This window comes from Canis lupus, chromosome 21, assembly GCF_003254725.2.
Source record: "Canis lupus dingo isolate Sandy chromosome 21, ASM325472v2, whole genome shotgun sequence".
In the NCBI taxonomy this organism is placed as follows: domain Eukaryota; kingdom Metazoa; phylum Chordata; class Mammalia; order Carnivora; family Canidae; genus Canis; species Canis lupus.
Window position 1 is genome coordinate 1791951 of NC_064263.1, and position 12046 is coordinate 1803996.

The 12046-nt window shown below is 33.7% G+C and overlaps 1 protein-coding gene across 3 annotated transcripts in view; it reads right to left on the reverse strand.

Annotated features, from left to right (window-relative positions):
• CNTN5 (contactin 5) overlaps positions 1-12046 on the reverse strand; it is a 1295471-nt gene that overhangs the window by 493297 nt on the left and 790128 nt on the right. For all 3 annotated transcript variants that reach the window (XM_025420999.3, XM_025420992.3, XM_049098648.1), the window contains one exon: positions 10234-10455. In XM_025420999.3, the coding sequence (XP_025276784.1) occupies positions 10234-10455 (222 nt within the window). The remainder of the gene's footprint in view (positions 1-10233; positions 10456-12046) is intronic.

Below are 12046 nucleotides of genomic sequence, written 5' to 3' on the forward strand. Positions count from 1 at the left end.
CAGAACTTACCTTGATTAACATTATATTTAAAACCAAAGATAATTTTCAAGCTTTTAAAGAGGCTATAGTTTGATTAGGAAGCAATGTTCACTGAACTACATATCATTAGGTTACAGGGTTCTACTTGCATTCCTATTACCGAGTTCAGGCCTCTTGATTAATACCTACTTAAAGTATATTCCCAAGCCTAGCACATAAGACAGGAGCTATTCAATAAGTCAACCTTATATATAGCTTTATCAGTTATAGTGCTCCAAATTTTACAACTGCTTTCTAATTAATCCTTGAGGTCTAGTCCATTTTCATATACCCAAATTCTGAAAACAGATTTTCATTCTATGTCTTTATTGCTAAACCCAATTTTGTTAATCTTCTAAAAGGTCCAATGCTATGATACAGACATTTTTATTTTATGGTTGCTGTGTTTCTTATTTTGTATTTTCATTTTTACTGTATAGTCATATAATCAAGAATCTAACTCCATTTCTGATCTTTGACCACTCATTGCTTTCAAGCTCCACCAGTAACATTTCTCTTTTTAGGGAAAGCTGATAAGCCAGACTGAATAGCTGAAAAGCATTCCTTCCTTGACTTATATGAGAAAGTTTATACAATACAAAACCACATAGGAACCTTCACCAGAACCCCCCACCACCACCACAGTAAACCCCAAACCACCCTTTTGTTCCTTTTTCAAGTCATTTCCTGACCAGCCTATTTTGTTATTATCAACAAGTCTCATGACATGAATAATAAATCTTTCCCTGCCCTTCTGGTATGTGTGTAGCCTCATCAGTCTACATCTGAACCAATTTTGGGTTGTTGGGGTATTGATCTTATGTTCTACAGGGCAACCACATAGCAAGTTAGAGCTCAGTCATTGGGTTAAGGAGTTTTCTGTAAGGAGAACATATATTCCTCCAAATGGATTTGCACCCATGGAAGCAACAGGTCTTCAAACCCTGAACTAAAATGTAGAAGGTATACATGTGAAAAGGTAACTCTTGAATTTCTCTAGATAGCTTTCGCTTAGCTTTATCTCAGGGAAATTAGATATGCTGTTGGATTATCCAAATTGTTTGGTCATAATGGGTCCAACATGGAGGTAAGCCTGGTCTAGGTTTGGAGGCAATCATATAGGAGAAGTTTAAATTATATTTGTAAATTATAAAATTATATATATATATATATACACACACACACACACATACACACATACACATATATTCCTCTTTCTCCTTTTCTCTTTTGTTATATTTTAGCCTTAGTAACAATCCCATCAACCCTGGTCTCAGCAAGCCCAAAAAAGTATACAGAATTGAGGGAAATGTGCTATACTTCCATTTCTAGGCAAGCTTTCAAATTATTTTAATAGCAAATATTTTATGATTCACTTTTTATAATTCTTAAATTAATGGATAGTCATTGAACTACTGAGACAACCAAAACTACCCCACTTCTTCCCACCGCGTTTTAGAATCATTAGACTAGAAAGAGTGGCTGCCTATGATTAGCATGGTGTTGGCAGTAGTCTTCCATGAAAGATACCTGAATAGGAAGATAAAACTCAACTGCAAAATGATGTCTTTTTTGTCTATTTGGCTTCCTTCCAGTGGAGTTTCTTGAAGCATTTGCATGTTATTTTGTTTATTGAGACAGTGGCTTCCTCTGTAGAGTTCTGCCTTAGGATCAAGCTGGTATCTAGTCTTAATTCCTTCTATTATGTACCGATAGGCCACACAGATACTAACTTCATTCCTGCCAAGATGTGTTAAGTGTCACCTAATCTGAAACTTTTTTGGCTAGTTTTCCTAGGGAAGCCTTGCTTCTTGGTGTTGGATCATTAGATTTCCAGTTGTTTCTTGGATCATGACCGGATATTATAATGTCTCCCTAGATTCTAAACTTGCCCTTTAGATTGAAATCCTCTTTTAAAAAGTTGCTTCCGGGGATCCCTGGGTGGCGCAGCGGTTTGGCGCCTGCCTTTGGCCCAGGGCGCGATCCTGGAGACCCGGGATTGAGTCCTGCATTGGGCTCCCTGCATGGAGCCTGCTTCTCCCTCTGCCTCTCTCTCTCTCTCTCTGTGACTATCATAAATAAATTTAAAAAAATTAAAAAAAAAAAGTTGCTTCTGTGTTCCATTTTTCTCAAAGATTAGGTCCAATGCCAGACTTCAACCCTCTCTACCTTCTGGTTAGCTCCATAAACTTATGGCCTTGTCTAGTTTATTCATGTAATGTGACCTAAGTGTATCAGTAATATAATCTAGAAGAAACATCAGCCTATGATATCAAACACAATTAGAAAAAGTCACTTTTAATAATCATAAATATAAAAATAATAATCATCATAAATATGTTATATGATAATTTCCAGAAGTTGAAATCTGAATTTCCAGAAATTTGAATTGTTTTATTAGAAATTACATTTTTTGAAAGATATTATTTATTTATTCATGAAAGACACACAGAGAGAGAGACAGAGACATAGGCAGAGGGAGAAGCAGTCTCTCTGCAGGGAGCCCGATGTGGGACTCAATCCTGGATCCCGGGATCACAACCTGAGCTGGAGGCAGACACCCAACCACTGAGTCCCCCAGGTGTCCCCTAGAAATTACATTTTATGATGACATCCACAGTTACAATGTGAGAATTTTTCACATGATGTGAACATCTGAAATGAAGCCTTAAGAAAATATCCAAACCTTCCTTTAACTTTAAATTTCTTTTCAACTTAAAATTGTTTCTTTATAAAAGTTAAACAAGTATAAACTGTCATTATAAAGTTTCAAGGATTTCTAAGAATTGTATAGCATTATTTATTAAAAGGCATTGTGATGAATGTTTCATGGGTAAGTGGCATCATGCTGTGCACATAATCTAAATTGAGAGTCTAATAGACGTTTTTGTCATTTTCTAATGTAGCTATAAAAGAAAGGTCAGATGATTCAGAGATAGTATCACTTGTGAAAACGATCAAGTGTACCAACCTCATTTAACTTTCCGAAGGTACCAAACCACTAGGCTAGCATGTCAAAAGAAGAACATTGCTTTTCTACCTCTTCATTTGTAATCCAGAATACAAAGTTTATATAAACAATATTCAGGCAAATATTCTTTCATGGTATATAAACTCAACCTAAATTCAGGTTTTAAGTTCCTCATCTGCCTCTTTATTCAACAGTATTTGTTAAGCTCCTAGAAAGTTGGTACTACTTTTAGTGCTGAGAGTGAGTAAAGAAGAGTATTTAAGATGCCCTTTGCTCAAATGACATATAGTTAAATTGGAGAAAATAGCATATTAGTGTAAAACAATAACAGCAGCTCTAAAAATTAACAATACAATAAAGAATAAGGTCATAAAGTTTCAGTGAATGGTCATAAAATTATAAGGTTTTATTAGGGCATATTTGTCTATTTTTACACTGAGAGAAACTGATTTTATACAGAAGTATGTCTTCCAAATAAAATACCTTTTCTCTTTCCAGACGGGATTCTTATTCTCATAAAAGATCATTCAAATTTTGTATCTGGTCCTCCAACACAATTTATCAGCAAAGGTTGTGTTGAAGAAACAACAGAAAATTGTTAACACAAAGATTACTTTGAGTTATGATGCCATTGCCCATGTGCCAAGTCAAATCTTGAAATAATCCATGTAAACAGTGAAATTCAGCCCAAGGTACTGAGGATTTGAGGCAACAAATTTGGTAAGTTGCAGGAATCTTTCACATGTCAGAAGCTAGTAGTAGAAACTCCAAAGTCTGGGTAGACTCAGAGTGTTATGTAAATTACAGGTTGTTTATATCACCGGGGAAATGTAAAACATCCAAAATTATACGCTTAATCTTAGTAAAAAATAATCCACTTCAGCTGCTTGTTAGAATCAGCATTTTTCCACCTTATATAACATTTGTAGTCTCTTTATCTCAGGAGTGGGATTCCCTAGTAAAAGTCTGAACTTTCTTGTGGGCATTAGGCATTACTCCCAATCCAGACTGCCTCTCTGTTCAAGAATAATAAAATATTTTAACCTAAATATTTTAATCACAAACAGAAGAATGAAATCTCTCTATACTTAAGTTTACTTCTACTAAAGCCACAACAACACAAAGAAATGAAGTCAAAGACCAATTTATTGGCTGTTCATTTATAAGGAGAGAAACAATGTAGTGTTAGCAATAGTTAATAATCCTTGTCTCTATCACAAATCCCAAACAGTGCATATCCTACAGATGTTTGAGGTGCTGTTTCATAAGGGCTTTCAATTAAACTATATTACCATGAGAATTTCCAATTTAAACCTTAGTCAATTTTTAATTCAATTAAACAACTACTTTAGAGTAATTATTAATTAATATTTAAGAATCAATAACTCAGTTTTTAAAAAATATCTTATTTATTTATTCATGAGAGACAGGGAGAGAGAGAGAGAGAGAGGCAGAGGCACAGGCAGAGGGAGAAGCAGGCTCCATGCAGGGAGCCTGACGTGGGACTCGATCCCGGGACTCCAGGATCCCACCCTGGGTCGAAGGCAGGGCTAAACCACTGAGCCACTCAGGGATCCCCAAAACTCAGTTTCTTTTAAAACTAGATAATGCCTCTTATTAGGTAGAAAATTTGCACTGATTAAATTTCAAATGACGATAATCATTACCCAAAATAATAGTATCAAGTAGAAAGCAAAATAGTTTCTGAGGACTTCACTTGACTCCAATGAGCAACATTCTCCCTTCCAGGTACAGCTACATTTCTCATTTTGGTTTCAGGAGTTTATTTCAAAAGTTTTTATTTCATTAACTATCTCCACTTCCTCACCTTTCTACAAGTGTTAGTGACCAACTACTATTCTCTGCTTGAAGTATTTTTGTTTGCCTTTTCTTTCTCTGGCTTGCTTCTGCTGTTGAAAGTCGGTTACCATGATGTGAGCCACTCTATGAGGGTTTCACTGAGAATGGCCTCTGGCCAAAAGTCCATGCATTATTAAAGCACTCAGTCCAACAATTCTCAGGAATTAAATTCTACCAGCTACATATACGTGAGCTTACAAGTGGATCCATACCATTTGAGTGTTGGGATGAAACTACAGTGCCACTTTGTGAAAGACACAGAATCCATTTAAGCTCTATCTGGGTTCCTATCTCACAGAAACTGTAAGATAACAAACATAACCTTTGTTCATTTTGTTGATGTCCTCATCATACTTCTACATTTTCTACAGAGTATTAATCGCACAGTATCATACTTTTAAGATTGTGTTCCTAAAATTCATCTATTTTAATTTTCTGTGTTATCTTCTGTTCATCTCTACCAGGTGGTATTCTTCTCTGGGCAACTAATCCCTATAGTCCATCAAACTTTGTTTATTCAAATCCTGATTATGTATTCTTCTTTGAAATGGGAGTTAGATGGAAGCCAGAATTTTTCAAAACCTAATGTTGGAAGCCGTATTCCATTACTTTTGCCATAATCTATTCTCCAGTCGCAGATTACTAGCTTTGGTCCATAGTTGAAGAGAAAGGATTGCACTGTAAATACCAGCAGGCAGGAATCATTATGATTTTAGATTTTACCTACTAGAAGCTTCATCATATTAGTTTCAGATTTTTTATTTTAAGAAATAAAATATCACACAGTTGCAGTCATCTACTTTCCCTATCCTGGTGCCATTTCTTTGCGCTCATTCTCCCTTTGTCCTTAGAGGTAAACATTATAGTCAGCTTGATACCTCACATTCATGGTTTTAAAATTATACTATATAGGGATCCCTGGGTGGCACAGCGGTTTGACGCCTGCCTTTGGCCCAGGGCGCGATCCTGGAGACCCAGGATCGAATCCCACGTCGGGCTCCCGGTGCATGGAGCCTGCTTCTCCCACTGCCTATGTCTCTGCCTCTCTCTCTCCCTGTGTGACTATCATAAATAAATAAAAAAAAATTTTTAAAAAAATTATACTATATATACTATAAATTATACTATATATATATCCATAGATAGTATATATTATATATTTTTTTAAATTTTTACATGTGTGATATATGCAGTATTTTATAACTTTCCTTGTTCTTGAAGCATTATCTTTTGAGGTATATCCATTTTGTTTCTTGATTATATAGTTTACTCACTTTAACCATTTTAATTTTTCAATAAATGAAAAATCACAATTTATGTATCCATTTCCCTTCTGAGAATATCTGAGTTGCCTCCAACTTTTTGCTATTACACATATAAATGCAATGAACATACTTTTATATTTTCTTGTGTATATGTGGTGGAGTTATCATGGTATATACAAGAATAGAATTGCTTTCCCAAATTTCTCTGCAGATCAAATTTTTACATTTTTCAGAAAAATCTTGGTTCTATCTTGGGGTACTTCTGGGATATCACTGAGGAGGAGTGTGATGACTTTCTATTCAGTTTCTGTTAGTTTTCTCATTTTTCACAGGAGCATGTCAATGTCAATTTTACTCTCTATTAAGGCTAAAGGGAATTACCTGACAAAAGCCATATGTCAGGGTATTGTCAGAGAGAACACAGTCAAAGTCACATTTAGCCAAGATCTATTAAATCCTAGGATGAGAAAACAATAATTATGGAGGATTGCTTGGGAAATACTCAGATTCTCTATTTTTCCTGATACTCTAAATATGGATTAAACTAGAGCAATGAAAGATTTAAATTATATCAAACCAGCCCCCAGCCTGGAGAATTTCTACTCAAAGTATGGTTCGCCAACCAGCAGTATCAACATCACCTGGGAGCTTTTAAAATGCAGATTATCTGGCTTTACTCCTGATTTATTGAAAGGGTATCTATTTAACAAGGTTCCCGAGTGATTGTATGTATGTTAAAGACTAAGCAGCACAGCTTTAGATAATTACTTCTCATTTTGTGGTTGATATTTGGGTTTCATCTGCCTATATTAAAGCTAATAAAACACGTTGTGATGTACACAGTAAGAATAATGTTCAGGTCACTGGCCATTACATCAAATAACAAACTCTTAATGAGGAACCTCCAAAAAAATTTGTCTGATCTTAGTGTCAGAAATAGCTATGCTTCTACTGAATAATTATTTCACTTTAATCTTTGAAACACTGGAAAATATGTAATTGACCAGAATTTATTTTTCCTTGGATATCAGTTACCCAAAATGGAGACTAGTTTTCAGCAAGTATGTAGGCACTTACAGTAGATACTTTGAATTAGTCTCAAGCCTGGCTTCATTTTATGTTACAATTTTTGATGTTTTTATCATTTCTGTGTGCTTTAATTCATGTTTTATATTTGTATTTTATGTATTGTGAGTTCTGTTAATTTATACTTGAAACAAAAGAACAAAGGAGTAGAACACTAGTTGGTACCAAATTATAGAAAATGTAAGAGTATCCTATAGTTCTGACCACTCAATATATTCTACTTAGTTGTTGTCCCATAAATAGTGATGCCTAAAGAATGCAAATCCCAATATATCTCTGCCCATTGAAGTTAATATAATAGGAATTTTTTAAAAAACTTTATTTAGTAATCTCTACATCCAATGTGGACTCACATTCATGATCCCTAGATCAAAAGTCAAATCTCCTTCTCATTGAGCCAACCAGGTGCCCCAAGGCTTTTTTTTTTTTTTTTTTAGGAGCAGTTTTATACTTACAACAAAATCACAAAATCGAGAGAAAGGTAGAGACTTTTCATAAAACTTCACCCCACACATGCATATTTTGCCCGAATAGCAACATCACTCACCAGGATGGTAACTTTTTTATAACTAAAGATAAATATAATTTGTCATATCATGACCCGCTCAAAATCCATTATTTACATTAGAGTCCACTTTTGGTGTTATACATTTTGTGGGCTTAAACAAATGTTTAATGACTTATATCCATCATTATGATATTCCATGTATTTTCATGGCCCTAAAAATCCTCTCTGCTTTATCTATTCTTCTCTTCCTCAACCCTCATCACTGGCCCTGATCTTTTTACTGTCTTCATCATTTTTTTTCCAGAATGTTAAATAGTTGGGATCATACAATATGTGTCTTTTCAGATTGGCTTCTTTCACTTGGTAATAAACATTTAAGGTTTTTCGATATCTTTTCATAGCTTAATCACTCAGTTCTTTTTAGTGCTGAATAATATTCCGTTGTCTGGATATATCATAGTTTTTTTTGTTTTTTTTTTTTATCCATTCGCCTTCTGAAGGACATCTTGATTATGCCCAAGATTCAGGAATTATGAATAATACTGCTATAAACATCTATGTGCAGGCTTTTATGTAGGCATACATTTTCAGTTCCTTTAGATAAATACCAAGAAGTAACAATTGAAGTAGAATCATATGGTAAGAGTAGGCCTCATTTTGTAAGAAACCACCAAACCGCCTTTCAAAGTGGCTATAAAATTTTGTATTCCTACCAGCAATCAATGAGCATTCTTGTTCCACATTCTCTCCAGCATTTGGTATTGATGGTGTTCTGTATTTTGGCCATTATAAAAGGTATGTACTGGTATCTTGTTTTGATTTTCATTTCCTGATGACAGGTGATGTAGTCCATCTTTTCATATGATTATTTGTCATCTGTGTATCTTCTTTGGTGAAGTGTCTGTTAAGGACTTTGGCTCATTTTTAAAATTAGGTTGTTTGTTTTCTTGTGTTAAGTTTTAAGAGTTCCTTGTATATTTTGATAACAGTCCTTTATCAGATGTGTCTTTAGCAAATCTTTTTCCCCAGTTCTCTTGATAATGTTTTTCACAGAACATATTATGGGAATTTTTAAATTACACTAAGCATTCGAAAAAATAAACCATTTTTAGGGAGCTAATACTATGCTTAAATAAAATTTAAATACCAACTCTATGAGATAATGTTCACAATGCAACAACTGGTATAATCAGGAGACACAAGTTTGCCTGTGCTTGGCACAACAACCTCATATGACATTTCTGGGATATTTGCAAATAGTTTAGTTCTTGCAAAACGTTTCTTTGAATGTTTAATCCTTCATCAATCATAATTAAAATGTAGCCCAGTGTATTGGACTTAAAATCAGTAGATATATGAATAAAAAATTGCCTGCTTATTGGCAGCATGACCTTGTTAAAGATGTTTATCTCCTTCTGAGTTTCCATTTACAGAGAAGACAGTAAGAATCCATTTCACATATTTGTTGAGAGAATTATTGAGGTAAGCTCTACAAAAGAGCCTGGCACAGACCCTGGTGATAATCCGTTGTTAGTGATTTTCTCTGACTGTTAACTAACCTTGTATTATTTTGTTGATGAACTCAAAAGGAGAGTTAACATCTAGAAAATGTTCAAACCTAAATATTAATAGCTATTCAGTAGTCCTTACTTTAACTGATATCTTAGTATTGGAAATTTACATTATTTATTTTCCACTCAGAAATAATGCTGCATGTACACTTTCCCAAGGACCTGGCAGCCATTCCTTTGAAATGCAATTATTAAGATAAAAAGGCCCCCTATCTCCCAGTCTCTATAGGAGGATAAGAGACTAATTTAAGTAAGCATCAATTAATACTTGCACATGGCTAAAGGAAAGCAGAACATACCACCTAAAGGTATGCCACTTTGATATATTGATAATTTTGAAATAAAGTTATTTAAAAAGCAGCTGATGAAAGAAGGATACTCCAACCCTCTTTTGTCCTCCTGAAAGCAGGAAACCAATCTCCCATGTAAAAAGCATCCTCCCATACCAGGGGAGTAGAAGACACACTTCCCACCAGAAATAAGGAATTTAAGGCCAAGAAGATTGTATAAACAAAACTTGTTATGTCTTCACTAATTTACTACCTACCTCAAGCCCAAACTCCTTTATATTGTTAATTCTTCACAAATTTATTGCTTTCTTGTCTAAAAGATTTAAAAGCTGCCTGCTTTGGTCACTTCCTGTATGTATGAAATTGTTTTTCACCTGATAATCTGTGTTTATGTCAATTTAATTATTAGGCCAGCCAAAGAATCTGAAGGAAACAAAGGAAAAATCTTTCCACCCCTACATCCCTTCATCACATTCACCAACCTCTCCTTTAATGTCCTCCACTTTTCTAGATTTTAAAAACTCTGCCATTTGCTGTTTTAAGGGAGTTGACTTTAACTTCTCTCCTCTGTTGCAATAGTCTTGACCCCAATTACAACAGCCTTAAAAAAAAGTGTTCATTGCACATTTAATGCAACAGATTCAGTTTTCCTTTGCCACTTACCATCTTGTTTGAAGGCATCTGAGGAATGATAAAGATTGATAGGGGAATAATAATGTTGAGCTGCACCTCGCCAGCTTGGTGAAGAAACACTTAGTGTTCCTAATGAAGGATTGCTATATCGTGGTCTGTTCTTTGAACCAAAGAGGGATGAAGATGAACTCTTTTTAATTCTTAGCAAAGCAGCAAATGAAGTAGAGAAATTAGGAAGAGCTCCAGAATATTCTGTAAAAGAAAAACAATAATAAAAAATGAATTCTGAGGAGGCTTTTCTTTTTTTCCTTTAAAAATTATTTTTTCTGAAGATATTATTAAAGACTTTCCTTAAAGTTGCTACCAAATGCAAACTAGAGTGGTAAAATAAAATAAAATAAAATAAAACACATTACTTTTATATCTTAAAAATATTTTCTGGAAATTTTGCTAATTTCAATGTTGGGTTTCTGGAAGAGAGAAAGAGAAAAAAAAGTCATGAAAGAAAAAAGAAAAGAGAAGTAAAGAAAGGAAAGGAACAGAAAAGAGAAAGGAAGACAAAAAAAGGGAAAAAGGAAGAAAGATACCCCAAATTTAAAATCTTTACTTCCTTTGTAAGGAATATTTGGGAATTAACATTTTTGTCTTATTAAAATATCCATTTACATACGTTAGATTGGTTTTTTATTTATTACTAAAAAATGGGAAAAAGGAAAAAAATACTCGTATTCTCAAATACATCTTTTCATTATAGATTGAATCTTCGTGACTAAAATGTATTACTTAGTAGGAAATGTATCTAATGCAGCATGTATTTTGACTAGACTGTAAGTTATTCCCATGTTTTTGAAAAGCAGTCAAATTCACAATGGAAAATAAACAATTTTGGATAAAATTAGTTTTGTAGATTTTGTTATATAACTTGATTTTTTTTATATAACTTGATATTGTCAAGGGTGGCACTGTTATGCAATTTATGCATTTATTGATTATAGAGGAATGTTTTGACCATATTGTTTTTTAATTCCTCTATAGGAAGTTTTTCATTAGGAAAGATGCATAAATACCCAAAAGAGAATACATTAACTCTTTTCTGTCCTTAGGAGAGGGTCAGGTTAGTGTATAGATCAAATGTTCAAAAGTACAAACTAATTATGAGGAATTCTAGGAATTGAAATTTTTTCTATGTCAAATATCAATTGAATTTGATGATTTATTGAGCTTGGAAATGTTTTTTTAAATCACACATTTTTGTTCAGGGTATCTGGCATTTGAACTTAATGGATATTAACCTAACTTGACAAAAGATAATTTATCTTTGTGAGTAAGCTTTCTAATAATTAATATTATTTAGAATCATTATACTGCCTCTTAGAAATATTTTTGAATGCAAGAATCATTTCTGTGATTTGAAAATAACACTTTAGTAGGTGTTAAACATTGAATTAAGTATAACACTTTCTGTTTTGTGAAACTGTAAATATGATTTCTCTGAAACTTGAAAAAGTGTGTTTTTAGATGTTCAATTTCAATGTTCTCCACATTTAAATTGAGTATAATATGTGTAATCCAAGCCTATCAGGAGCTGATAAGAGATTCATGTCCTTTAGTCCTTGTGTTCAACTACAAGTATAGTGAAGGTGGATCAATTTTAACTGAAAATAGCTAACCTCTCCTGGGCAAACTATATGAGAACAGATTATGAGTAGATATAAAACCTCCTTTAAATGCAAGTTTTGGCACTAGAATTGTAAGGAATTGAAAAGAGAATGAATTTTCTTTTAAGGTTATTTGTAGTTGTGATCTCTGAACCTATTTGTTTCTTAGTGTGATCTGTTACTCT